Raw genomic sequence first — 27,286 nt, forward strand, 5'->3', positions numbered from 1 at the left:
GTGTCCCTTAAAGCATATAAGAAGTCTCTATCAATAAAATTCGAGGTCTTCTGCCTCGCACTGGGGCCAAAGGCTGTTCCGAAGCTGAATACCTTCCATATCCTCCCACGTCCTTACATCATGCACATGACACGCAACTCCAACCTCTCGACACCTCTGTTGTAGCCAATCAACTTTCGCATCCTCCTCTGGACTACTTGGTTTGCTGTTGCAGGTCTCGATATGAAACGTGGCAATCTTAGAGAATTTCCTTGAGGTGGCTATCTCCGCCAAGTCATCCAGCACGTCAATAAACCAATCCCACCAAATGTCCAAGAACAATGTTTCCAGCGACGAGGGAATAACATCACTTATCTTCCGTGCGGGTAAGCCTTGTTCGTTGATTCCCACGAGGTTGGGTAAATAGAGACGGAGAAACTTCAAGGCAGCAAAATCGACAAATGACCCCATCCACTCATCGTCATTATCGCCGTCTCCCCCTTGTTCGTCATGCTCAAACCAGACAGCCTCCAGTGTAGATTTGTGCAGTGACAGGGAATTGTAGAGTTTGCGGGGCTGTGAATCATCGTATGAGATCAATACTCCACCGTGGGTGATCCGGAAGGACTTTAGCGCTTTGCAGGCCTGGATCCATTGTTGCATCCCCCCCGCAGCATTGCATAGTGAGAGATCAATATCCGTTACATTTGAGCATTTAGGCGGGAGGCTACAACCCTTGAGAATCTCAGTAGGTTTGAGCTCGAAATCATCCTCCTCGACCTCCTCCTCCTCCTCCTCCTTAGCATTCTCCGCGACTTTCCACCCACTAACTTTGCGCACAGACGGAAATTTGAAGAACGGATGCATCTGATATGAGCGGACGGCATTTTCCGTATCATACCAACACATGTTAACTTCTTCGAGGTGAGGAAAACAAACACCTCCATTTATGGCAGCTTTGTTGAGCATTTTGCTGACATGGGAGGAACCGAACGGCCATTCAAAGCCGATTTTCCGTAGACCGGTCAATCGGGGAATGAGCAATGCCAGCCAGGCATCGTCGTAAAACTCCTCGAGATCCTGTAGCCATTTCGATTTCTCTTCTTCGGTGTAGTCGGTTGCTTCATCGACTAATTTCCGAATAAGATCGCCGTCAAAATTGGGTCTTTCGGTGGTTTTTTGGGGTTCCCGGTTGGTTTCCCAGTCTAGGTAGGTTTCCCAGCACGCAAGTGCTAGAGACTGGACATAGCCAGCCAATCCCGGGTTCCGAGCCACTGCGTAGAGAAAACTCTGGGCTGCATTCGCGTTTCTTAGTCCGATGGTCACGTTCGTGTAGAGTTTTCGTTGAAACACGCTGTGCATTCGATGTGAGGTGGATATCAGGTTGCGTATGTCCTTTTGATCGAGGTTACTTCCGATCAAATGGAGTAGTTCCAGCGGGAGGCTAATTATAGACATTCTGGTTGCGATATGTACTCAAATTCTCATCTGCGGGACAATGTAAATTTATAAACCCATCGTGGTGGTCGTGTGGAGGTCAAGGCGGTTCTTAGCGTAGGCGGACGTGGGGGCCGAACTTGATATGAATGCCTAGTTTTGGTCCAAGATCACACAACACTAACCATAGATACAAGGATAGAATAAGATAAATTGGAGTGTAAAGAATTATAAATAATGCACAAAAAAAACAGACAAAAAACAATGGGAGACGGGAAGTAGCAGCCGAACGCGGTAACCACTGCGCCACTCCGACCAACGTCGGAGCCAGGATTCGAACCTGGGCACCCAAAGGAATTCGGTGAGCTTAACCACTATGCCATCCCATTGTTAAAGACCAAAGACGCACTTTTTGCATACATCTACTCACCATGGGCAACACTATTTCATCTTCACCTTGTCTTTTTCTGCACTTACGCCATACTCTCCCTTATTCACATCATCAGTATAAAACCTGATGTTTTTCAATGCAATATATAGCTTGTTTATGATTGAATATTCCCATATTTTCTGGTGGAAAGCCTAAAAACAAATATCCAAAGTACTGGTATACAGCGAATGTTATGTCCACCAAAAATATATACGCTAGTAGCACCTATATATAAGTGGGTAAGCAATCAATCAATCTGCCACGAATCAGAGATCGTCTGGAATAGGCATAGCCATTCTGCCTAGACTCTTAGCCCAAGCCAAAAACCTCAACTAACAAATTAGACGAGGAAAAAAGCAACCACTTTACGAAGCGAGGGACAAGTCCACGTGAGTGGAACATCATCCCCCCTCACTCCCATGACCATGTCAATTTTCCGTTATCCTCAACCTCAACCTCACCTTCACCCTGCCCCTCCATCTCCAACATCTGACCTTGGACGAGCACCACCACCATGTTCGAGGTGGGAACTAGACCTACCTTCCCCCCACAGTATCTAACTGACAGCCGTAGCGACGAGCCGCCGATCGATATCATCTTCGCATGCACCGAGCCCGATCGGCCGTGCTGACTACCAATGAACTGGTCGAAGTACGAGCAGCGCAACGGACCTTTGAAGGGGCTTATGTCCGCACCGCCTTGTCCCTATTTTCCTTTTCGCTGGCAGTGCTCAAGATCTTCACCGCCGAGTTCTATAGCATTGGCGCGCTATTCGCTGTCTACGGGTCGGGAGTCCTGATGATCGGGATGTATCGTCGATCTCAGCGCAATCGCCAGTTTTACTTTGAATTAGGGGAAGATGGCATCCACCGCAAAAAATTCCGGACTAGTGGGAATGCGGTCGTGATCCTGACCGCGCTGAGTATTGCAGCATACGTGTGCCTGATCATCTTAACTTTGAATATGCACCACTGAAAGGGGGTGGGTGTGGGGATCGCATCGCATCGCGCCGCCCTTGGATCTGGATCTGGGGGTCAACAGTATCTTATCTACACTGTATGGGGGATCCTGCTATTATTGGATTACCGCGGGATATCTGGCTGGATAATGTGTGACCTTTTCCCTTCCTCTTTCCACCACCCATCCACTCACCCCCCCTGCGTGATCGCCAAATGCCAAGCTATTCCGTGCCACACCATTGGATATCAACCACCTGTTGGCAGCGGCGGAAGATCGTCGTGACTGTGACTCCGCGGTAGCTTACAGTTTATCGGAGCCCGAGCTGCAGTGCTGACAAGCCGTGAAGCCGCCAAGGAAGCCGAGTATGTCCCACGGAAAGAGGAGGTCTATGGCCCGAGCGGTGAATTGCATGTTGGACAAGGCGTCCCGGGAATGGACTGGTCTTTTTCAATAAACACAGTCTGATCAGTCTGATTGGAATCGGTAGATACGAGAGCTGATGGTCTCAGCCCCGGGGCCAGCATGGCCACACCCCCTGTGACAGGGGGTGATGGGATATACTCGTATCCATCCACACATCTACGGAGTACTAGTACACATGGGATAAACACAGCCAAGCCAAGCCGGGGATGAGTGTACTTATGCAGTGGATCTCGGTGGATAAGCAGACGTTCCTCAGCATCACAAAAATATGTACTCCATATTGATGGACACAGGGATGGAGGCTCGGCGACCTGTTCCGCCATGTCGATTCGGGCCGGAGGGTCTCAAGCCAAGCATTCTAGGCTGAAGATTGCATCGATAGTCTCGCCAGGCCTTCCTTGCTAGTCATCTCCTTTTTTTATTTCTAGATCAAAGGGGGGGTATATAGAATCTTCTCCGACTCCATTTTCCTTGTCTACAAATACAAAGTACATACTCACCAATATTTCCTGTTGCATTGACATCATTGTTTTTGAAGATGGCCCCCGTGCCCCAGTGATCCACCAAAGCAAGCCACATTTTGAAGGGTGGACTCGACGATCGCCACGGTCTTTGAATAGTGACTTCATTGAGCGTTTGTATAGTGGGGGTGGCTCTCTCGCTTCTGGAATATTATATTTTGTTGCATTCAACCTTCCCTTTCACCACCACAGCCAAAAAGGCGTCACCAAATTGAAGAAGACCTTGAGATTCTTTGTTGTTTGTTCGTGTTTCTGGGCGTTCCTCTACCTTCCGATTCAGTGAAACACGCCACAGCACACCACAGCACACCACAGCACAGACAAACGAACCAGTTCCATTGCCCGCTACCAACCTGTGGTGATTTGGCCATCTGCTATTTGCTGTCTGGTGTCTACTGTCAGCTTTCAGAGTTGTGTTATAGTTGTGTTGTGTTGAAGTGAAGTGAAGTGACGTTGCCGGAGTTGAGTCATCCGGCCGCCCCCTTTTTTCTCTCCCCACTTTGTTCCCCCCCCAACTCGAGGCCCTTTCATCAGATTCTTGAGGTTGTTCATCGCTATAAAGCCCAAGCCTTATCTCGAGGGTTATCGAGACATCAATATCCACAGAAACAGTTCTCAGCTTCCCCCCGCAGGGGATGGCGCAACACTCCACCATCGCGCGGTCGGCCATTATGTCTTCTGCCTCGTCGCCAGATCCTGCAGAGCTGGGCGATCAGAGGAATATGAACCAGCCGCCCAACGGCCTCAGTTCGACCACTAGCGTCACCGGGTCGGGCAAAGAAGGATCATTAATGCCTCCTCCGAAGACTGTGGTCGGTAGAGCGCTAGGTAATGACCTGCATTCCGATAAAACATCGCAGGCGCCCAAGGGCGGAGTCGGAACCGCCCTGACTGACACTCCGATTTCTACCGCACCCCCGTCTCCACAGATGTAAGTCTTTCTCGTTTCCTAGTCGTCCATTTGTTCCCGAAGGGTACCTGGTGCCTGAATATCCATTTCTCGGGCCTATGAGATGTGTTACACTTGATCGGCGCTGTGCGCCTCTTGTCTCGAGTCCCGAGGCTGAGGCTGTCTCCCTGCGGAGCCACGCTGCTTGCTCCGAACAAAGCCAGATGGGGCTTGCCGGAGGTATGAGCCGTGGTGTCCAGTCGGGTGATCGACTCGTTTTATGCTCTTGTTCTTGCTACCTTTCCCTTTTCGAAAACAAGCTTTGTTCTTTTCTTTTTTTGTTGGCCCAGACCTCGCTGACTCACTTCCTCTTATAGTACGGGTTTAAGCAATCTCAGTACTCCCAGCAGCCGAGTCCGAGCAACTACACTTGATATCCCCGGCTTGACCAAATCGAAGGTTTCTCCCGATGGCCGCATTGCTCAACGTGATGTTGGCGCGAAGCTGGTCATCGTTATGGTCGGCCTCCCGGCCCGTGGCAAGAGTTACATCACCAAAAAGCTTGCTCGATACCTGAACTGGCTGCAACATGATACCCAGATCTTCAACGTTGGTGAACGTCGTCGTGTGGCCGCAGGCAGGTCACCTTCGCCAGCGAAACCCGGCGATTATGAGAAGAAAGCCAGCCCCAATCTCCACAAGGACCTTCTCGACTCAGTGCGTCGGCTGAGCGTCAGTGTTGGAACTATGAACCAGAATGAATCATCGCCACCCGAGAGTGAGAATGAAGCGCCACTGCCGCCGCCAGTTGTCCCAGCTAAGATCCTTGTCAACGGCGAAGAGCCCCAGTCTATCTCACAAAATGGTGGCACCGTGATCCCTTCCATCGACGCTGGCCCGGCCGAGTCGATCCAGGATGAAGAGGCAATCAATGAAGCTTCCCCAGAGCCCATGGACCAGACTGCCAACTTCTTCGACCCTCAGAACCAACGTGCTGTCAAGCTTCGCGAGCAGGTGGCTCTGGATACCCTTGATGAGCTGCTTGAATACATCCTGGAAGATGGTGGAGCTGTCGGTATCCTCGACGCAACCAACAGCACCATGGAACGCCGAAAGGCTATCGTCGACCACATTCGCAAGCGTGCTGGTCCCGAGCTTGGCATCTTGTTTCTGGAGAGCAGCTGTGTGGACAAGGATTTGCTTGAGGCAAATATGCGCCTGAAGCTCTCCGGACCGGACTACAAGGGTCAAGACCCCACCAAAGCCCTGGAGGATTTCAAGAAGCGAGTTGCCCTCTACGAGAGATCGTACGTCCCGCTGGGTGAATACGAGGAGAAGCACAATATGGCCTACATCCAAATGATTGATGTTGGCCGCAAGGTCGTCTCCCACCAAACCCATGGCTTCCTCTCCTCGCAGGTCGTTTACTACTTGCTCAACTTCAATCTGTCTCCCCGCCAGATCTGGATCACAAGACATGGCGAGAGCGTGGACGACGCGGCCGGCCGCATCGGCGGAGACTCCGGGCTTAGCGAGAACGGCAAGCGCTTCGCCAGTGCTATGACTCGCTTCATCGACCACCAGCGACAGCAGTGGGAGATCTACCAGCGTCAAAAGCACTTGGTGGCGCACTTCCCACCCCGACCTGGTGACAGCACGCCTCCTAACCCGTCCTGGATTCCCCGTGACCGTCCGCGCAATTTCTGCGTCTGGTCCTCGATGATGCAGCGGTCCGTCCAGACCGCCGAGAACTTCAATGAAGAGGAGTACGATGTGAAGCAGATGCGCATGCTAGACGAACTTCACTCTGGAAAGATGGAGGGAATGACCTACAAGGAGATTCAGGAGCAGTATCCCGAGGAGTATGCGCATCGTAAGAAGGACAAGCTCTTTTACCGTTACCCAGGTCCCGGTGGAGAGGGATATCTGGATATCATCAACCGTCTTCGCACCGTCATTGTCGAAGTCGAGCGCACGACTGATCACGTCCTCCTTGTCAGCCACCGCTCCACTGCGCGCGTTCTCCTGTCATATTTCCGCGGTCTGAAGCGTGACGAGGTTGCTGATCTTGATGTGCCCATGGGTATGCTGTATATGCTGGAGCCCAAGCCATACGGCGTCGACTTCAAGGCGTATCAGTATAACCCGGAAACCGACTGGTTCGACTTTGTGCCGGAGTATGAACTGCACCAGGTCGGCTCGACGCAAAAGGCTTAAGCAGCCTCAGCAGCCTTGCCCGATTTTATGACTTGCTATGAAACGAACCGTCTTGACCAATCTACACTCAACTTCACTTCAACTTCATCAGATGACCCTGACCTGATCTGATCTGATGTCGAGGTACTGGTCAATACCTACTACGCCCCCCCTACGCCCCTCTTCCTTTTGCTTCTCCCACATTGTGTTGGTTCTTTGGGCTTTGTATCTCTTTTGCCCGGTCCGATTTTTGTATTTTACTCCATTTTCCGCCCACCTGCTCTTTGCTTCCCTTTTTTTCTTCACTTTTTTGCGATTACGTTTCTTTCCTCCTGGCTTATGATTCGCCGTGCATTATGGGCGTTCTATTTTATCGTGCTTCTTTTTTCCGACGCTCGTGGTCTTTGCATGTGGTTGGCGTTCAGCGGTTTTGACCATCACCAAGTGTCAAGACATTCTGGATCTCCGTAACTTCAAGTCCAAGCCCAGCCCAACACTGCTCCAATACTGTTTCCCACCCCTTGCCCCCTGGCATGAGCACTGCACTGCACACATAGACATCCAGTTAACGGTGGAAATATTGCTATCTCATCTCTCTTCTCCTCTCTTTTGCTGATGGTTTGCTAGTTCTTTTAAGATTACAATGCACCATTTATATGAATTGATAAAGATGATTATTTGTAAACTGATGCCTTTGGCGCCTTAGCCTTCTAGCACCGGTCCAGGCATCCTTTCGATATCTAGTTGCTGAGTACAGTAGAATTCGAAAACAGATTACCCCTTAGACACTCACGCTTTCTTTCCCAGCGCCCCATCTAGACTATGCTAAACCGAACAAGTTCATGGAAGTCTCCCTATTCTATCTTGATGTATTTCTGGTATACCACCAAAATTACCGTATTTACAGTTCCCGGCATTCGCCATATCATATATGCGGACACGCCTAAGAGGTTGCTATCAACGCCCTTCAAGAAGCATTATATAATGGCCACAAAGAGGTGCTCCAATACAGCTAGATCATGGTGCCAATGTGAATATGCAGAGTGGGACTCGCCGTGGCAATGCACTTAACACAGCATCAAGCCGGGGCCACAAGGATATAGTTAGAATGCTACTAGACTATGATGCTGATGTGAATGCTCAGGGGAGATGTGGCCATGCACTTCATGAAGCATCACTTGCTGGTCATTGCCAAGTGGTCCAAATATTACTAGATCATGGTGCCGATGCGAATGCACAGGGTGGAATTTATGGCAATGCACTTCGGGCCGCATCAGAGGGGGGCCACAAGGAGGTAGTTAGAACATTACTAGATCATGGTGCTGACGTGAATGCCGAAGGTGTGGGTTACGGAAATGCACTTCAATCAGCATTGGAAGGGGGCCACGGTGAGATAGTCCAAGTGCTTCTTGATCCAAGGTGCTGATGTGAGTGCCGAAGATGCAATTCGCATACATGAAATGCTTCAAGGTGCCGATATTGGCAAGGATTAGTACTCAAATGAGCATTCGGAATATATGATACTTGGTGGTTCACGTATAGAGTACTACCGCAAATAAAAAGAAAGATAGAAAAGAAGTTAAATAGACAATCAAATCCATAAATTCCCAACGCCAGACCAATCCCATCCCACCCCATTCCTACCCTTTCCTTCCTTCCTTTGAAACCCAGATGGTCCCTTGATGTTTACTACTCATCATCCTTAACCCTCTGAAAAATCTCCAAAAACGTCTCCGGCTCATCAGCCCCCTCAATAGCATACTTCCCCTGAATTTCAAAAAACGGAACCCCAGAAACCAACTGTCTCGACGCAGCCGCCGCCTCAGCATCAACCTCCTCACCACCCTCATCAGCCTCATCTTTATCCTCAAGAAGTGCCCGAACAGCACCGCCATCCAAACCAGCACTAATGCCCGCCTCACTTAGTACAGCCTTGTCGGTGATATTCTTCTCTTCTTCGAAATAGGCGCGGAATAACTTTTCCACGACGCGGGTTTGTATGCCGCCAATAGCGCCAGCTTCGCCAGAGGAGGTAGCTTCTTGTTGTTGTTTCTTTTCAAGTTCCCCCGCAAACCAAATCAACCGATGCGAATCCCTCGTCGACCCCGTATTCCCACCAAAAGAGAAATGAATCCCCTCACTCTCACCAACAGACGCAAGACGAGCGAACATAGCAGTGACGCGCTCGGCGCCGAATTTCGCCTTATACATTTCTTGCTTGTTTTTACCGGGATAGGTTGGTGATGAGGGGTTTAGGTAGAATGCTTTCCAGGCAATGGTGAATGTGTCAGTTGGGTGTTGGGTTTTATGGGATGTAATTGCTCGGGAGAGGCGTTTGAAGCCGACGTAGCACCACTGTGGTGGGTTGTTAGTTTGGATCAAGTTTTGGGGGTGGTTGGGTATGGTAGATAGAGCTAGGCTAGTCCCGTGGGGTGGGTAGATGGATAGATAGTTAAGGTGTACAAGATCCCACGGGCATGGTTGTGGTTATGATTATGGTAATGGGATGGTTATATTATCCATATGCAGCGGAGTGGGGCAATGCATTACATACCGGGCAGACGGAGTCGGAGATGATTTGGATCTTGAAGTTTGTCATTTTGGACGGGTGGTTGTTCGGAGGGGGCGAGTTTGTAGAGAGATGAAATGAAAGACGGGTGAGAAGGAGAGGGGGAGAGAGGGGCTTAGGTTTGGGTTTTGGGTAAAATTGGTGCTTTTGGCCTACTAGTATACCTCGGTGGTCCGAGTCTTTTGGTACTTTCTGCTTGATTCTAATTTCCGAAGCTTCCTAATCTTAATTTGTCAGCGTATCCACTGCCGTTTGTTCCGTTTTTATTGTATGAGTATAGGCAACCGATGCCATAGTTAGCAGGCAACCAAATTTAAAATTATGCTTTATGTTGATGGCGCCAGTCTCACTTTATATTGATTTACCCCGAAATATCATTCATGCAAGCCTGAGCTATTCAATTCATAAGTACGCCTATTGGCTCCATATATGCAAAGTCAAAGTCCAAAACAAATTCACAAATCCAATCCAACAGCCCCGACAGATGTCAATATCAATGCCCGAGAGTCCAATCCAAGTCGAGAGTCAATTTACAATACAGAGCTGAGTGAAGTACAGTGTCTCCAAAGACTTTCGGAAGGGAACCTGCCCCTGCCCATGTTACAGTTTTCTTTTTCTGGCATGAAGTGAGAGAGGGTTTACAAGACCTGCTGCGCGTTGTAGCTCGGCTTCCATGAGGCTGCCGAACCATCGCCAAAAGCAGAAGAGGTGGTGACGGGGGCTGAGACAGGGGGCTGGGCTTGGTGGGCTTGGTTCATCAACGATTGATACTGTTATGAGAGTTAGAAAATCCGACACAAGAAAAAAAAAGGAAGGGAAGGGAGAGGGAGGGAAAGGAAGGGAAGCTGTACATACCTTGAAGGCAAAGTTCAAGACCAACGCAATCGCCAGACCAACACACACAACGAGAGGTCCAAACATGTTATCCAAGTCCTTTCCGCTGCGCTGGCGGATGAGTCGAGCGCGCTTCTCATACATATACCAGCCCCAAGCGGCGGCAAAAATGGCAAAGAATGTGTAGACAATAGCCAAGGCCTGCGCAATCCGGTTGTGCTTTCCGGCAGCGTTGTACAGACCCAAAGAAAGCGTCGAGAGCAGAATACTGACGTGAAGCCACTTGATGAATGTTCGCTGGTTGGCGAGCCACACTTTACTTTCCACGCGGACAGGCCCTGCGTCCTTGATCCAGACGCCCGGGTGACGGACGCCCGGGGGCAAGACCTCACTCTGCTGTTGTCCTGTCCAGCTCTGGAACTTCTGGGTCAAGGACTGTAGGAGTGTAGAAAAGTTCTGAGCGGATATCGGAGAGTCCTCGGCCGGTTCGGCGGCGGGTTGTTCTGGTTGCTCGCGAGGTCCGGGTTCAATGACGGAGAGGCGCGGCTTGGTTGGAGGTACGCCATCACTCATCCCAGAAGGTCGACGGCGAGATGGCTCGGTCCATCGGTAGGAGGGGGATCCTGAGAGCGCATGTGTGCTTGGGCTACCGGCACCAACGCGGAAACTACCGACCGCCATATCTTCCTCTGCTCGCTTGGCCAGCCGTTCTTGTTCCTCGAGGAAAGCGGTTTCCGGGTCCCGATGAATATCATTCTCCAGTTCGCCGAGCCAGAATGGGAAGCTGTTGACGTTGTCCTCGAACAGCTGGGCGACACCGTGGACGAACTTGGAAAAGCGAGGTGCTTCTTTGACAAGGTGGGAGGACATGAGATCATTGATCCATTCGGAGTCATGGGCTTTACCACGCAACTTGATTTCCAAAAGAGCGTGGGGGAATCGGACAATTTCGCCGGTTCTCACGGCATTGAACGGGTAAGACGCGGCGGCATCGTCCAGATCGGTTCGGTGCCATTCGGCGGGGTCTCGGCAAGGACGCTCTTGGTCCAGGGAATCTTCCCGGATCAAAGCGAGATTGGTGTCGAGGGAGATGCGAATCCGGTTATCGCCTGGAATCTGGAATGCTGTGCGGGTGTAGTTGGCACGGAGCATAGGTTGAAGGTCGTGCTCCTTGATAAAGGACTGCAATTCCTCCACATTCTGCTTGAGAGACTCGGCCTCGGCCGACTCGCCATTGTTCATATCTTCCATCCGATGTACCTTTTTGTCCAAGTGATACTCGCTGTCCAAGAACTCCTTGATGTGCTTTTCCTTGAGCTGCACCTTGATCTCCCGGCTGCTATCATCTTCGGCGACGATCTTCTTCTCGAGGAAGATGGGTGGTTTATCTTGCAGCTGACCAGTCCAGCGCAGGCGTAGAGATCCAGCCTCCGAGGCACGGGCGACCTTTTGGTTGTACAGATCGAACTGGGGGTTATCGAAGTAAAGAGAGGTGATCGTGGGGTCATCCGGCAAGGTGCGCACGTCCTTGGAGGTACCGGGGTTATAGATGAGGACTGGGAGGCGGCGCAGGATGTGGGTTTTGATCTCGAGGACGTTGTCGGCGTGCACCCAGAACTTGTAGGACGAATAGACATCTCGGCCAAAGCCGCGTTCCGGCTCCTTTGGCTGGAGGACATCCTGGCTGAGGGTTTCACGCACAAAGGAGTACATCACCGACAGGCGGTGGACCAATGGAGAGTAGTCCTCCGAGTTGAAGGGCAATTCAGATAGGCGCACCTGCAGCAGGGGCTTGACGCGGTATCGAGCGCCGCGCTTGCGGTCATGTTTCTTGGCGGCCTTGAGGAAGCCGGTAAAGTTGATGCGACTGTATTTTTCCAATTCACTGACCTCCTTTGTGATGCTGTCGAGCTCCTGCAGGGCCTCTGAGGCGATTTTTCGTTTCTCGGGAGCATCGTTGGAGGAATCATGATCGGCGATCGGGGCGAGCGGTCGCAGCTTGGCCTCACAAGCGGAGGTGCGCTCTCGGAGCTGCTGCGAGGTCTGCGATTGGAAGGCATTGACCTTGTCTAGTTGCACGTTGATAAGTTCTTGGACGAAAGCCTGCTCGTCGTGTTCGGTCCAAAGACTGGCGTCGGAGTCGCTGCCATCATCGCCCTCGTCATTGACATCACGCTCTCGTAGTAGGGACTTTAGCTTCGCATAGTCGATATAGTTGCCCTTCCACGGGGGGGTACACGGCCTTCCTCAGGGTCTTTCCGAACCGCATAGTGTGTCGAACCGGGGGGTGAGGGGAAGATGGTGTGTACAGAGTGAAGCGGACGGATTGGCAACCTTGTGTCACTTGAGTGAGTCCCGAGAAGGGTGGGGAGGGGGGGAAGAGGAGAAGGTCAGAAAGGTAGGGAAGACAAGGCAAGGGGCGCAAGTCTTATCAAATTTGCATCCACTGAGAAACCACCGGGAGATGCACGGTAGAATTAGTCTTAAAACAACGAACTGAGGTTGTTCGCACCTTTTGGTGATAGCTTCGAAGCTAGCAGCAGCACGTGCGTCCATCGCTGGCTGAGGCTGCGTTACCCGCAACCAGCCAATCAGCGACCCACTTGGACACCTTTAGACACTTCCTGTAGACTTGATCAAGTTAGTATATTATTTAGCCATGTTTAGCCTTAGCCTTTGGGTATGCAATTAGCTTTTACCGTTACTGTATGGCTGCGTATATATTTTAGTATAGCAGTATGTCATTGGTTCATTGTCTCTTCTTCTTGTACCCTTCAACTTGATAGTTAGTGTTAGGATGATGAGATAGTATGTACTACGTACTACTATAATATCAATTAAAAACGGCAAACTGTCTCTCAGAATGAGGGCTCCACCAAGAACTTACCTCGCTCCACACGGGAATCGGCTTGTCCTCCGCGGAGGCGATATTTGCCGAGAATAGATGGGCAACTCAAATACATACTTTAAATTGAAAATAAAATGATACTGTAGAGATACTTATAGAGGCAGGAAATAAAGACCTTATCCCGTCTTCACCTCGACTTAGTTATTCCAGTATACTCCCTAGTCAAAATGGTATGCTTATCGTACATATACTAATCCCCAGTAAGGCGAAGCGGCAAAAGAAGCTTTCCGGGGCTGCTTCAATGCAGACTGTGCGAGCAAAAATGCCCAGGATTAATTTAACCCTTGGCTTGAGGCGTACATATCCGTACAGAGGCCCTTATAATCCCCAGCCTATAACAAACCCAGTGGAGCGGAGCAATCCCGGTGGGGCAACGCAGGGGCCGAGGATGTCACCGGCCAAACCAGACCGACCCCATCCAAGATTCCTCTCCCTACGGAGTACATATAGACTCAACTTCTTACAATGGACTCCTCACAAGACCCGCACCCTCACCCTCACTCACCAGGCCTATCGCCTCACCTCCACAATGTCCTAACCGACCTCCACCGACGTCCCTATCCACACGTCCCCAACCCACCCCTATGCAAGAAACGCGCCTCCGTCGCCTTAATCCTCCGCGTCCGCCCGACATACGACCACTGGCCCAGCCCAACAGATATCGACATCGGTGATCCAGAATTATCCGTCGAAGACCGACTGGATGACTTCTTCGCCCAGCCATGGGTGAAATATGGGGATCCGGAGGTACTTTTCATCAAGCGCGCTTCACGTCCCGGGGATCGCTGGACTGGACATGTCGCATTGCCGGGCGGAAAGCGTGACCCTGAGGATGAGGATGATAAGGCTGCTGCTATTCGGGAAGCGTCTGAGGAAATTGGCTTGGATTTGACTACGGATGATTGTATTTGTGTGGGGAATTTGCCTGAGCGGGTGGTTACTACCAGTTGGGGATCCGTGCCGTATGTTAGGGGCGGACTTTCTCACTCTTACTCTCTAAATGTTCGATCGCTAATTGCTTCATTTTGGGTTATCTAGGCTGATGGTTCTTTGTCCTTTCGTCTTTATCACGACGCGGTGTGATTCCCCGATGCTGCGACTACAACCGACGGAGGTAGCTTCGACACATTGGATCCCGTTGCGCGCACTACTCTCCTCGTCCCTTCGCACGGTAGAACATGTGGACATGTCCCAGCGATTCGCGAGACAGGGTGGATTCCTGACCAGATTGGCTGTCCGGTCTATGCTAGGCTGGATGCAGTTCTCAGCCGTTCGATTACTTCCCGCCGAAACGGTGCAGTGTACTTCGATCCCGGGATTCGTGCCAGACGAGCAGAGTGACAAGGGATCGTCATCGTCGCTAATTCAGCGCTTCAAATCATGGTGTTTGAGTAACCAGGCTGATTCGGGGGGATCTCAACCGTCCCCTTTTACTCTGGGGTCTTACGCTTGGGATCTTAGCGGATTTCTTGGATATGTTGCCTCCGCATACTACTGTTCAACAATGGAAATATCCGACATTTACGGCGCCGGATTTGCGGTTCATTGTTAGTATTTTGACTTACAATCTGCGGAAACGGAATGCGCGCATGGTTAAGTCGGGTGCTCGGTCTACGAGTGACACGGCGTTGGACGCTGAGACTGCTGCTTTGTCGGTTACCCCGGGGTCGAATACATCGAAGCATGATGATAATGAGGTTGGAATTGGCGGTCTTGGAGTGGGTCGATACTATGGCCCATCTGATCGTGCTTCGGATGGAACCTCGTATGCTGTTGGGATTATGCTGCGTGGATATTATCAGCGGCTGCGAGTTGCCATCTATGTATTCATTGCCTGGCGCATGGCGTTGGGATCGGCGGCAGCCATTGCAGGGTGGCGATTGATTCGTCGAAGACTTCGATAATTCTTAATATGCTGCATGCACATATGGATGTACATTAGGTCTTTCGGGAGTTGGTTGGGTCTATTTGGATATACTCGTACTCATACATAATGTGGTGGATGGAGTAAGAGCATTACTAGTACTATTACTAATCAAGATCGACTTCCCCCACATCTCCAAAGTTCAAAGTAAACAATTCTCCCCGTTACATCGCCTACCAGCAATTCGCCCAGCACAATGGCAGCAACTCAGAAGCTGTACCCTCGGGGCACCGTCAAGCGCATCGTAAAAGCACACTCCAACCGGACCGTGAGCAAGAATGCCGATATCCTGGTACGTTCGTTCGTTCGCGACTCTCTCTCTCTCTCTCTCTCTCTCTCTCTCTCTCTCTCTCTCTCTCTCGCTCTGCCCCCGACGCGTGGTCTGCGGTCGCCGGTCGCTGGTCGCTCACTGCTAATCCCGAGACACTGAATAGATTTTTCTCGACTATATGCTATTTATGCAAGAGTATGGCCTTACCTTTCTTCCTCCGAATCGTTTCAGTCCGATTGCAGTGCCTCGACTTCACGATACGCGACTACAACTACAACCCACCCCCGTTGCTACGAAGATGCTAATTCCCGACTTTATCAGGTTAATGCGCGAAGCTTCGATCCGATCGCGAAAGTCTGGCGAAAAGAATATCTCTGCGAATGCGGTTCGGAAGGTCACTGAGGTACGTTCTGGACCTGGACCTGGACCCGGCGTGCCCCATACCAGAGGGTGAAGCTAATGCCAGGATCTTTCACTTTAGAAAACACTACGCAAATTCCAGGGATAATAATGCTGGAGGATATAACTGGAGATATGCTTTCACCCTATTTTTGTGAGCTGGAGGTGAAGAAATAATGCAGATGGGGAGTACCTACTGGAGTACCTTCTAGACCAGGATCTCTTAACGCGGGGGAGTGACTCTTTGATGGGCTTTGATTTGGCGTAATGGCGCAAAGTATGATACCCAGGGAATGCGAATTTTAAATCTTTCCCAATACAATTCTATATTTTTTCAGTGATCATGTTAGCTGTCCAGCTGTCACAAGTCCTTTCCCATCTGCTGTAGGGTTCGTCGCGTGATAGACATGCAAGTGGCCCACCACCAATTCAGGAAAGGGTTTCGGGCGACTTCCACCCGCATCGATCCTGCTTCACACATCACTTCCTCCCATCCTCCTCTCTAGCTGATTCGATTCGACTCTCATCTGTGCACTCTTTGTACAGAACGATTCTTTCCTCCTTTTAACTTTCACAAAGCTGTGTTACCCACATTCCATTATGGCTCCCGCCTCCGCCACCGACAAGCTCAAGAAGCAGTCCTCCCGAGCTTCCAGTACCTCCAAGCCTGACCCCGAGATCGAGAGCCCCATTTCCGTTTCGGCTTCGGACCTGCCAGGCTCTGAACCCGCTTACCTGAAAGAACTGCAAAAGTTAGCGCGACCTACTTTGAATGCTATGCTGCGCTATGAGGCTGACTGAATGCGCGCTTCTAGGAGCCTTCGCAATGCCATGAAGAAGCTGGTATGTGATACCCATACTCATATCGATCGATTCGTCCCACATCAAACCAAAGCTTGCTTTGTTACATCCCATATCACTAACCTTTTCCCTTTCCGGCTACTGTTTAGAACGCTACCGCCAAGGTCGACGCCATCCTCGCCGAGAACAAGGGCAAATCGCTCGACGAGCTCGTCGAGGCGAAGAAGATTAACAACGATCAAAAAGCGCAAGCCCTGAAGAAACCCGCCCTCCAAGCCAGCATCGCGCAACTCGAAGAACAAATCAGACATTATCAGCAGATCGCTGACCAGTACGAGGAGCGACTGGTGAGCCAGAAGGCTGCCCTGGAGAAGACACACCAGGAGGAGCTGGAGGCGGTGCGCGCAAATGCTATCGCCGATGCCACAGAGACAAATGCCAAAGTCCTGCGCCAGCAATTGCTCACTGTTAGCAAGTTCCTTTGCGCCGCGGCTAACAGCCGACGGGACGGTGATGCGGAGGCTCTGGAGAGCCGCGCCTTTGAGGGCGTTCTATACCAGGTTTACGGTGGAAACCAGGATGCGGTTTCGTCTATGATTAAGTTGATTGATGGGGCAGATGAGAAGATTCAGGGTATTGAGGGCGATTTGCTGGATTTGAGCTGTATGTGTTTATTGACTGTTGTGCCACTGCGCCTATCTTGAGTTGTGAGCCCGAGCCCTTGTACTAACTGTTTTCCCCAAGTCGGCGATGTGAAACAGGCGTCTAGCAAATTTTCTCCCGCTGAGCCCGCTGAACTCGCGACAGAGTCCACCCCCGCATCGGACCCTACCCTCGCCAATGCTGGTCTGACCGAGCTCCAGGATACCTCTGTTCGCGCCGAGGCCGCTGTGCAGGAGAACCTCCCGACATCCGACCTAGTCGCACCCCCATCTCAGACCTTGGTCTCCGAAGCGGGTAACGCGGTGGCGGAATCATCCTACAATGGCAATTCGATGACCTCGTCAGCCACCACGGACGGATGGGTGAATGTCCCTCGTGATCCAGCCGAGACCGATACTGGTCTCCAGGCGACCCCTGCAACCACCGAGAACACGGAGGCCGAGGCTAAGGGCCAAGCCGGTGGACGCAACCGCAACAATAACAACCGCCAGGGCGGACGCGGTCGGGGTGAAGGCAGCCGAGGAGGTCGTAGCCGTGGAGACATCCGCGGCCGCGGACGTGGTGGTGGTGGTCGTGGAGGTCGTGGACGCGGTGGAGCGAACGGTTCGCCTTCTGCTACACCTACTGGCGAGCAATAAGAATGTAGATGAGATGAGATGCTGAGCTTCTGTCTCTACTCTGCTCTGCGACTGGACATGCTGTGCTGTTAATCCCCTCCTTTTTTGGTCTGGTGTCACGGATCCACGAAAGCCACGAATTTTCTTTTCCGGGGTGATTATTTTCACCCCAAAGTGGCGCCCATTTCTCTATTTCGTCTCAATCTCGAGCGTTGCATATTTTCTCCCCAATGTATTCTATGTTCTGGCGAATGAGGTGATCAGCTAAACTCCGATAGGCAATGAATGCAATCCGCAGGGATGACGACGGGCTCCACTATTTACTTCGGCCACCTTGCTATTTATTAACACTTAGAATAATCTGATCTTACCTAGGATAATCTTATTCCTGTAATCTCCCCATCCACCACCCACCTAACACAACACCCTTTCCCAGACTCCCTGTTCTCAATTCCCGGCGCCAGCTCAGCGCTCGCACATACCACAATGGCAATCGCTGGCGCCCAACGCAAACAAGTCCTAAAGGTCTTAATGATCTCCTTGCTCTTGGACCTGGTATGAAAATGAACCCGCATCGCATCGCATCGCATCGCATGATCACCTTGAACCAAACAAACAACTAATCTTCATAATCCACACCACAGATATCATTCACATTCATCCTCCCCCTCTTCCCCTCCCTCCTAACATTCTACCGAATCCAAGACTCAACAAACAACAAAACCTCCCTCCTAACCAAAATCCTGCACTACCTAAACGCCTACAAAAACGCCTTCGCCCTCCCAATCGATTCCCGCTATGACATCGTCCTCCTCGGCGGAGCCCTAGGTTCCCTCTTCTCATTGCTGCAAGCAATTGCCGCCCCAATAATCGGCCATCTATCAGACCGCCACGGCCGCCGTCGCGCACTCCTTATTTCAATGGCGGGCAATATCGCCAGCGTCGCGCTATGGGTTAGCGCGAGGGATTTTCGCACATTCTTGGCGTCGCGCGTCGTGGGGGGTCTGTCTGAGGCGAATGTTCAACTTGCCGACGCGATTGTGGGGGATGTTACGAATGATGCAGGGAGGAGTGGGTGTATGGCGCTTATTGGGGCTTGTTTTAGTGTTGCGTTTACGGTTGGGCCGGTGCTTGGTGCGGCTTTGGGAAGTGTGGATGTTGTCAAGGATAATCCGTTTTTTGTGGCGGCCGGGGTTTCTTTGGGGTTTGTGCTTGTTGAGACGGTGTTTATTTGGGCTTTTTTGCCGGAGACGCATCCGAGGTTTACTTTGCTTGAGAAGGAGGAGGAGGAGGAGGGTGGGGATGAGAAGAAGGCTCGGTCTTCTTCTGGAGCAAAGAAGGGAGAGGTCAAGAAGCAGCAAAGGAAAGAACCAACTCATATTCAGACGAATAACCCAGCCATCCTGAACGCTCTTCACTTCCTATTCCTCCTCCCATTCGCAGGCCTGGAATTCTCCCTCCCATTCTTCACCGCGACACTATACGCCGACACAACCACCACCAGCTCCAGTCCCGCCGCATTAAACGGACGCCTCCTCTCACTAATGGGTCTAATAGCCTCCCTACTCCAAGGTACAATCGTCCGCCGTCTCCCGCCCCTAACAACGATTCGAATCGGCGTCATAGCGTGCGCGCTCTCATTTTTCTTACTGGCGCGCGTTGAGACGGTGTCGGGGCTGTACGCTGCGGGTGGGTTATTGGCTGTTACGTCCGCGACGGTCGTTACAGGGTTGAAGAGTTTGGGGAGTTTTGAAGCTCGGGATAAAGATCGCGGTGCTGTTATGGGGAGGTTGAGGGGGTGGGGGCAGGCTGGACGGGCTACGGGGCCGGTTTTGTTTTGTTCGCTTTTTTGGTGGGCTGGTAGGGAGGTTGCTTATAGTGTTGGTGGGGTGGCGATGTTGGTTATTGCTGGGGCTGTGTTTTTGTTGTTGAAGGCGCCTGTTGTTCGTAGTAAGGTGGATTGATATGGTATGATATCATATGATATGATATGATAGGCCCAGGTGGTGAAACATATTGAAAGCATTTCTGCGTGGTGAGTCTGGGGTTTGATCTTACGGATATGGATGGGGTTTTGTGGATTTATCGAGTGTTTTTTTTATAGTTTATTTTCATAGTTTAAGGGTTTTGTTAGAAGCTGGCTTCGAGATTGAAGTCCTGGAACGAATTATATGCTAGTATGTACATATCGCGACAAAGATTGGAGAATGCTCGTCAAAATAGGTTTCCAGTATTCCAAAGGCATTTGGCCTTTTTGAATACTTTTCCAGAGAGGAGATGTGTAATGCAAGAGTACAGCGCAGGCTCTGAGACCTGCCTGAACCGGATCGGATCGGATCGGATGGGAGAGTTTCAGTTCAATTCAATATTTCATGACCGGCCACGATTATGCCGTGAACGACCGGGGCTTAGTCCATAACCATGACAAGACTCGATACATAATCCCGGCCTGGGCGCTGGCTCAAGCGATCCGCGCGCCTTACCAATGAGCCAGTCGGTCAAAGTCACGAACTTGGCAGTCCGGTCCTCACCATCTGTTGCATCGTCGGCATGGTCAATCGTATGCGTCAAGATACGGCCTTCGTCGTCGAAGGAGAAGACGAATAGTCCGCTGAACTGTTGCTCTTTGGATAATTTGAAGATTGGTTCGTCGCCGCCGAGAAGTTTGCTTAGACCTCTGTTTGTTCCGTTTTCTGATGATGAGAGGTGACTTTGACTTTGCGATGCGCCGGAAGCAGAGGTAGGAGAGGAGACAGTATTGGTACTAGTATTGGTCGTGCTGAGTGTAGTAGGTGATGATTCGTGGAATGGCCTACTATCCGTTCGAGGCTCTGTTTTCCATCGCACCACTAATCGTTCATCGCCACAGTCATGCTTATCGCCGTGCTCCGGATCAAGAAGGGTCCCCGCACGGACGATTCGCTCGCTGAGGATTTGTAGCTTCACATTGCCGACAAGTGGTACGCTGCTCCATGCGACTGGTACTGTCCAGAGTGCTGCGCGGTATAATGTGCGGCCCTTGACAGTGGGGAGGTGTGGGTGTGTTGAGGGGAATAGGTGGAGGTTGACGCTGGGAGCGAGGATCTCGGGTGGGAGAGTATTGTACAAGATGGTAGGAAGAAGAGGTGAGAGTGTTCGGAGAGCTAGAGGGATCAATTAGTTTTTTTTTTTTTTCTCCCAGGACCTACCTCTTGGGTTCATTTCTTTGTACTCACTTTTGCCGAGCTTCAATACCCGCTTGTCTGGCGGTTTGTGGTTGTTATTTTGCGGTCCATCTAGTCCGTCGATCCCGCTGCGCACTCGCGTTGGGGTAAAGTATGCTACCGGGAAAGGTGTCGCCGAGACTGGAGCTGGAGCTGGAGCTGGAGCTGGAGCTGGAGATAGCCAAGGTTCATGGAGAATACCATGACGTGGATGGGCGAGAGGTTGGCGCGGCGTGAATGTGAATGAGCGGCCGGCGCTGCATCTGGATGGACGCTGCGCCTGCGACTGCGCCTGCAGCCGGAGAGAAAGACGGCGTGAAGGTGAGGCCAGATTAGGCATTCCGCCGGAACGCAGATTCGGGGCGGCGAGGGTCATGCCATGAGGTGGGGAGTTGGAGAGAGAGTTAAGAATTGGAAAGTTGGGATGCGGAGAGGTCTACTCGTACTAGTCCGATCATTTCCCGGTTTTGCGGGCCAATCGCAGGCCAATCGCAGCGCGCGGGTATTCAATGAAGATAATCAAGGGTGGCCATTGGATACTACTGGGATAGTAGTTATTACAGTACAGAGTATATTCCAAGGAATTCCGTGATAACAGTTCGACAGTTAAATTGACATATAATTCATGCTCCGTGGTATTCTATTCCTCACGCCAATTCATCATCATCATCTTCCATGCCATTCATTCGTCGCTCAGCCAAGTCGCGAATCTTGTCCTCCAACACGCCGCGTCCAAAGCGCTCAGCAACCTTGGCCGCTGCCTCAACCATCTTGCCATTGCGATCGGTCATGAGATTTACAAGTTCCAGCGCCTTCATACCACGTTCTTCTCCTTCTCTGCATTCAACGGCCAGCATCTGCAGCAGAGTCTTATCAAGCTCCAATTCCTTGCGCGCCAACTCCGCACGTTGGCCAGAGGTTGCATTGGTTGATGCCAGAAGGTCGCGGAATAGTGACAGAAGCAAGCTTCCCCGAACGAAGCCTTCCTCAAAACGACTGCCTTGGTCGTCGGCTCCTTCTTCGGGATCCTTGGGCGGGTTGCTGGAAATGGGCAGTTGGAAATCAAACTCGCTGAGCAGGGGGCGGGGGAAGTATGGGTTTTTGTCGCCACCCTTGAGAATGATACAGTGGAATTTTCCTTGGGCAACGGCGACAGGCCAGTAGGTTTCTTCCTTTCGCCCGCCTGCGAGACGGGACAACTGTTTGGTATCTAGAAGGGGAACCCATCGGGCTTGTCCGGGTGTGCGCCAGTGTTGAAGGACGACCAGTACACCGGTTGAATCATAGACACAGGGATCCTTATGCTTGTTAGTTATGTTGTTCGCAATTTAAAATGACCAGTATGGGTAGGGTAGTTGGGGACATACACCAGTGTCGGTGAAGAATACACTTTGTAGTTGGGCTCCAGGAGGCAGAGCAACCACGTCTTCATTTTGACAGATCTCATCGCGCTTGACGTTCTCAACGGTGTAGTGCAATGTTGCATACCGACCATCGGCTGATACGGATCCATTTCCAATGGTCATGATGTAGTCCCGCCAAGCGGCGCATGTCACGGCCTGGCTCTTCTGTCGATACACCCTGAAGGGCGTGCCAAAGAGGGTGTACACTCGTACGTAGCCCTTGGTCGTAACAGCAACAATGTAGGACTCGCTGAGTGCAAGAGCTGGATATTCGTCAGAACCATACTGAACAAGAAAGTTGAAAACCACATACCGCGGACCATCTCTCCCTCGGGCAATTGAGTACGCCAGTCTGCTCGAGTTGTCCAAGTCTCATGCGGCCGGTAGAAAATGGATGCAGGACTACCGTCAGACGGATTATTAGAGAAAAGCGTACCGTTATCATCTATGCTCGTTAGAATTATTCTTTGACCATTATGATCTTGACTTACTCAGGCATGCTTTGTCGTATTGGTAAGGGTCGGTAAAGTGGAAGTCCCGATGAAGCTCCCGGTCATAAAACTCCACAGTAACCGTGTGATGCGTTTCCTGGTCAACGGTCCAGACAGCACCAGTCAAGTTCAAGCCTAGAGGGTTGTTAGCAGAGCTCAAAATGACCAGATTGGAATGTCATACAGAGATATCGCCTGTTGCCAGCCCATGGTGTACTACCAGGCTGAAGCGGCGGGTGGCATTTGGGCTGAACAGCCCCCGATTGCAAACGCTTGCTGTCAGGACCATCAAGGTCATCGAGATGGCCATTTGACCGCTTTCCATGCAAGTTTAAATCCTCAGCATAGCCGGCTCCATCATCATCATCGACAAAATCTCCCATGTCCTCATCGCCGCCAAGAATATCATCCAATGAATCGGGCGTTCCAGCTCGGGTCGGCTTCTTGACTGTTTCCCTAGACCTATCTGCCAATGTGTGAGGTAGATTGTTGGAGATTTCAGTCAACGGCCCGGGGAATATAGGAGCCGCTTGCAGGGTTTTCTGGAGTTGAGCTTCATGGCTCTTTGGGACGAAATTGTCGTGAATGAAGAGTTCACCGTCGGAGGTTGTGAACGACAGAGAATTCTTGGTAGGATGCCAGGCGATGTTGATGACATTTCCAAAGTCATATCGCTGCACGATCTTCTGAGTCTTGGTCTCCCACAGCACGATTTGTTTGTCAGCTCCAGCCGAGACCAAAAGAGCTCCATTGGGCGACCAGCTAATCGCGGTAATTTCACCGGTGTGTCCGTTGGCGAAAGTCTTTTCCTTCTTCCACGAAGAGATCGAGTAGATAGCAACATCTCTGGTCGCCTCTGCAACGGCAAAGGCTGTGCCGTCGGGGTGCCACACAGCTCTCGATGTTGCCTCGGACTCCGGTTCGAGTTGGCGAATCACCCCATCAAGTTTGTGGACCAGCGCAGGCTCCTCCTCGGCCAGGGAATAGATATAGAGAAGACCGTTTGTGCCGGATACGGCGATAAAGAGGCCATTGGGATCGAAAGTGACGTGCTTTGCGGATTTCTGTTGTTCGCGGAGGTACTTGATTTGCGACATGTCTTCGACCTTGACGATCTTGACGGTGAGATCACTAGCCAGTAATGTCAGCTTATTGTCTTCGCATCATGCCTAATGGATTCAACTCACTCGCTTGCCACTGCCACCCACTCTCCATCTCTAGACAGAGCCAGATCACGGATTGGCAGCGCGCATCGTGTCAGGATAGGCCCCGACTTGCCTGTAGCTGCATCATACTGCCAGACATTGCCGTCCTCGCTACCCATAACAAAGTATTTGTTCTTTTCTCATGGTTAGAAATTTGTTATACCACTCGGATTGGGTTGTGTTCGTTCTGTCATACCGTCGCGGCAACACCGACATGCCCGTCCATGCCATCGTCAACGGTCTGCGGTTCTCCATCTTCATCAACTGTGTAAATGCGAATAGCCGAGTTCGAGCCACCGGTTATGATTCGTCGCCCATCGGGAGTGTATGTTAGGACTGTCGTCCCTGGGGTCTCTAGACAGAGATAGGATGATTAGTAGGAAGACATCTCGCGTCGGCTGCAATTACAGCGCCAACTTACGGGCAGGGCGCCCTCGAGGGCGAACAGCTTCCGAGCTCATTGTATCGAAGCCTGCGAGTGACTTCTCGGGGTAGGATATCGCAGGATCAACAATGGCGGGGATTCAATCGCAACTCAATCAAAGACCCCCTCTGGCGGTGTCCGGAGGTGATCGACGGGAGACGCGCAGCGCGACGCGCCCCCAAGGGATTTAACCCGATTGGGAAAGTAGGGTTCAGGGCAAGGAAGTATACAACAAGAATTCAGAACTTTCAAATGAATTCAATTATTTCTTTCTAGAAAATTCTACTCTACAGGACCATTCGCTGTAAGAAAATCGAAATCGGTTCCCTCGTGCGCCTGGTTCACCGACCGCTCATACAACCCACGATAGCCTCGCTTCTGCTTTCTCGCTCGTACCGGCCCAGTTTCAGCTTCAAGGATCTGTTTACGCTGCAGAATACGAAATTTCAGCAGCTCATCGGAAATATGCAGGTGGAGTCGACGACTCTCGATATCGCAAGTAATCAAGTCCCCTGTTTCGACGATCCCGAACGGGGAATCTGGCACCGCGGCTTCGGGGGGAGATGTGGAGGATGATGGTTCCTCCTGCAGTTCCTGACATCCGGCCATCCGATAACCGCAGCATATCCTTCACACCTGTAGATGCGAGCTTCTTTGGAATCGGAATGAGTCCAGCTTCGGGCATGCCGGGGTTCCCAATTGGCCCAATACCTTTGAGTACCAGGACGCTGTCCTTCGTGACCTCAAGAGCGGGATCATCGATGCGCAGGGCCAAGTCTGCTGAATTCTCAAATACAACGGCGGACCCGGTGTGTATGAGTAGGTTTCGGTCTTTAGAGGCGGATGCTTTGAGAACTGCTCCGTTGGGTGCCAGATTGCCGTGTAGAACGGCCAGAGATGACGAGGGAAAGAGAGGATTTGACAACGGCCTGATAATATCCTGTTCAAATGCAAACTTCTTGGTTGGTACTGAGTCCAGGACTTCGCCGAGTGTTTTTCCAGTGATTGTCATGGCAGATAGATGGAGTAATGGTCGCAGGACCTGCAGTAGTGCCATCATACCCCCCGCATTATGGAAGTCGTTCATATAATTATCACCGCTTGGCTTCAAGTCAATCAACAGCGGTGTCTTCTTTCCTATTTCCTCGAATGTATCCAAGGTAATCACGCCTTGGAGCTGGGGGTGTCTGTTCGCAATGGCGAGTATATGAACCACGGCATTCGTAGACCCTCCGATAGCCTGGAGTACCGTGATGGCATTCAAAAATGACTCTTTTGTCAGAATTTCCTGTGGCTTTGTGGATGATTTCGCCACTGCTACCGCATTCGCACCAGTCTCTTCAGCGATGCGTAGTCTTGCAGATGACACTGCTGGCGCGGAGGCACCGCGAAGGGGCATCATTCCCAGAGCTGCAGTCACACAGGCCATAGTACTAGCAGTGCCCATAACGCCGCATGTGCCAATCTGATAAATGTATTTGCGTTAGTCGTGAAGCATACCCCAATCCGAATTCCGAATCTCAAGACAACACTTACCGTTGGAGCAAGTTCTTCGTTAACTTCTGAGATTTCCTCGACATCAATCTCGCCGGCTCGGAATGCGGCCCAGTTATTGCGGCAGTCGGTGCATGCGCCAATTCGCTTGCCACGGTGACTACCCGGCATCATAGGGCCGGTAATCAGAGGAAGAATAGGCTTGTTGGCAGATATTCCGCCCATAAGCTGTGCAGGGACCGTTTTATCGCAGCCTGAAGAAGTTGATTAATATCACTCTGTACGTATGTGCAGACAGACACATGAATGTTGCATGTAACTACTAGTGACTGACCTCCAATCATAATACAAGCGTCTAATGGCTGCGCTTTGATCATTTCTTCCGTATCCATACTCATAAGATTCCGTAAAAACATACTCGTCGGAGACGAAAAGGATTCATGAACACTTATGGTCGGAAACTCTATCGCCAATCCGCCATTAAGCTGCACGCCACGCTTAGCCGCCTCAATAAGCTGCGGCACATTAGCGTGGCAAGGATTGAATCCCGAAAAGGTATTAATGATGCCAATTATCGGACGCGAGAGCGCATCTTCAGAATATCCGAGTGCTTTGATGAACACTTTGCGAAGAAATAATGAGAAATGCGCATCGCCGTAGGAAGTTAGGCCCTGGCGCAGACCCGAGGTTGAGGTTATTGGCTTAGTGAGATCGTAATCGCCATTGGGCTCTGCTTCATTTTCCATGATGAGGAGAGAACTTCCAAAGGGGGCGGTTCTCTATGTAGATATTCAAGTTCCGATACCCAATCCGCGCCTTCGTAACTGTAAAGGAGCTGGTGCCAGTGGGGCTTATATATGCGCATTCGCTGAGTGGATGGTGTCATTCGGGACAACTCCGACGGATATTATTCCGTGCGGGTTGCTCCCGTCTGTGGCCATTTGCCCCATTTCCCCCATTTCCACTTTTGATTTGGTGTGGACTTGTCAAAATGCGGAGTAAACGGTTGATCTCTTTTTTTTTGATTGAATTTGACATATTTGATTCGTCAAGTGATGTTTCTTCGGCCCTCTCGGGCTCGGCGACACAACAGATCGCCGAAGACCACTCAGTGGAAGGTAGAATATACTTACTAGTTAAGCTCCATAGCTCTATGAAGAGCGGACAGTTTTATGGCTTACGAATGAACAGTGTGATAAAAAAAAGGGACAAAATGAATCGCTTTCTATAGAGACATGCATTTTT

The 27,286-nt window shown here is 51.1% G+C and overlaps 12 protein-coding genes across 12 annotated transcripts; 6 read left to right on the forward strand and 6 right to left on the reverse strand.

The window, feature by feature from the left end:
• Positions 1–30: 30 nt before the first annotated feature.
• On the reverse strand, positions 31–1,437 carry N7481_006450 (uncharacterized protein; the record flags this gene model as incomplete). Its single annotated transcript, XM_057265669.1, has 1 exon — positions 31–1,437. The coding sequence occupies one exon, from the start codon at positions 1,435–1,437 to the stop codon at positions 31–33; it is 1,407 nt and encodes a 468-aa protein (XP_057123389.1).
• Positions 1,438–2,360: 923 nt separating this feature from the next.
• On the forward strand, positions 2,361–2,821 carry N7481_006451 (uncharacterized protein; the record flags this gene model as incomplete). Its single annotated transcript, XM_057265670.1, has 2 exons — positions 2,361–2,369; positions 2,420–2,821. The coding sequence occupies 2 exons, from the start codon at positions 2,361–2,363 to the stop codon at positions 2,819–2,821; spliced, it is 411 nt and encodes a 136-aa protein (XP_057123390.1).
• Positions 2,822–4,385: 1,564 nt separating this feature from the next.
• N7481_006452 (6-phosphofructo-2-kinase PFK26) lies at positions 4,386–6,856 on the forward strand (the record flags this gene model as incomplete). The annotated part of the gene is made up of 2 exons (XM_057265671.1): positions 4,386–4,681; positions 5,017–6,856. The coding sequence occupies 2 exons, from the start codon at positions 4,386–4,388 to the stop codon at positions 6,854–6,856; spliced, it is 2,136 nt and encodes a 711-aa protein (XP_057123391.1).
• A 1,668-nt stretch (positions 6,857–8,524) lies between these two features.
• N7481_006453 (DsbA family oxidoreductase) lies at positions 8,525–9,434 on the reverse strand (the record flags this gene model as incomplete). Its single annotated transcript, XM_057265672.1, has 2 exons — positions 8,525–9,190; positions 9,390–9,434. 2 exons carry the CDS (start codon positions 9,432–9,434, stop codon positions 8,525–8,527), a joined length of 711 nt encoding a protein of 236 aa, XP_057123392.1.
• A 608-nt stretch (positions 9,435–10,042) lies between these two features.
• On the reverse strand, positions 10,043–12,794 carry N7481_006454 (SPX domain protein; the record flags this gene model as incomplete). Its single annotated transcript, XM_057265673.1, has 3 exons — positions 10,043–10,174; positions 10,260–12,480; positions 12,751–12,794. The coding sequence occupies 3 exons, from the start codon at positions 12,792–12,794 to the stop codon at positions 10,043–10,045; spliced, it is 2,397 nt and encodes a 798-aa protein (XP_057123393.1).
• An 817-nt stretch (positions 12,795–13,611) lies between these two features.
• Positions 13,612–15,050, forward strand: N7481_006455 (NUDIX hydrolase; the record flags this gene model as incomplete). The annotated part of the gene is given in 3 exon segments (XM_057265674.1): positions 13,612–14,108; positions 14,185–14,529; positions 14,546–15,050. 3 exon segments carry the CDS (start codon positions 13,612–13,614, stop codon positions 15,048–15,050), a joined length of 1,347 nt encoding a protein of 448 aa, XP_057123394.1.
• Positions 15,051–15,266: 216 nt separating this feature from the next.
• On the forward strand, positions 15,267–15,849 carry N7481_006456 (uncharacterized protein; the record flags this gene model as incomplete). The annotated part of the gene is made up of 3 exons (XM_057265675.1): positions 15,267–15,362; positions 15,505–15,744; positions 15,823–15,849. 3 exons carry the CDS (start codon positions 15,267–15,269, stop codon positions 15,847–15,849), a joined length of 363 nt encoding a protein of 120 aa, XP_057123395.1.
• A 491-nt stretch (positions 15,850–16,340) lies between these two features.
• On the forward strand, positions 16,341–17,842 carry N7481_006457 (uncharacterized protein; the record flags this gene model as incomplete). The annotated part of the gene is made up of 4 exons (XM_057265676.1): positions 16,341–16,492; positions 16,556–16,583; positions 16,691–17,204; positions 17,286–17,842. The coding sequence occupies 4 exons, from the start codon at positions 16,341–16,343 to the stop codon at positions 17,840–17,842; spliced, it is 1,251 nt and encodes a 416-aa protein (XP_057123396.1).
• Positions 17,843–18,307: 465 nt separating this feature from the next.
• N7481_006458 (putative tetracycline transporter) lies at positions 18,308–19,785 on the forward strand (the record flags this gene model as incomplete). The annotated part of the gene is made up of 2 exons (XM_057265677.1): positions 18,308–18,376; positions 18,466–19,785. The coding sequence occupies 2 exons, from the start codon at positions 18,308–18,310 to the stop codon at positions 19,783–19,785; spliced, it is 1,389 nt and encodes a 462-aa protein (XP_057123397.1).
• A 406-nt stretch (positions 19,786–20,191) lies between these two features.
• Positions 20,192–21,400, reverse strand: N7481_006459 (uncharacterized protein; the record flags this gene model as incomplete). The annotated part of the gene is made up of 2 exons (XM_057265678.1): positions 20,192–20,964; positions 21,037–21,400. 2 exons carry the CDS (start codon positions 21,398–21,400, stop codon positions 20,192–20,194), a joined length of 1,137 nt encoding a protein of 378 aa, XP_057123398.1.
• Positions 21,401–21,671: 271 nt separating this feature from the next.
• Positions 21,672–24,584, reverse strand: N7481_006460 (WD40 repeat domain-containing protein; the record flags this gene model as incomplete). The annotated part of the gene is made up of 8 exons (XM_057265679.1): positions 21,672–22,322; positions 22,392–22,690; positions 22,741–22,872; positions 22,919–23,053; positions 23,103–24,049; positions 24,106–24,257; positions 24,320–24,477; positions 24,545–24,584. The coding sequence occupies 8 exons, from the start codon at positions 24,582–24,584 to the stop codon at positions 21,672–21,674; spliced, it is 2,514 nt and encodes an 837-aa protein (XP_057123399.1).
• Positions 24,585–25,001: 417 nt separating this feature from the next.
• On the reverse strand, positions 25,002–26,787 carry ilv3C (putative dihydroxy-acid dehydratase; the record flags this gene model as incomplete). Its single annotated transcript, XM_057265680.1, has 3 exons — positions 25,002–26,012; positions 26,084–26,295; positions 26,376–26,787. 3 exons carry the CDS (start codon positions 26,785–26,787, stop codon positions 25,002–25,004), a joined length of 1,635 nt encoding a protein of 544 aa, XP_057123400.1.
• Positions 26,788–27,286: the final 499 nt, after the last annotated feature.

The sequence above is a fragment of the Penicillium waksmanii genome (genome assembly GCF_028829765.1).
Source record: "Penicillium waksmanii strain IBT 27052 chromosome Unknown utg000005l:1.0-5232799.0:1.0-5237142.0, whole genome shotgun sequence".
In the NCBI taxonomy this organism is placed as follows: Eukaryota; Fungi; Ascomycota; class Eurotiomycetes; order Eurotiales; family Aspergillaceae; genus Penicillium; species Penicillium waksmanii.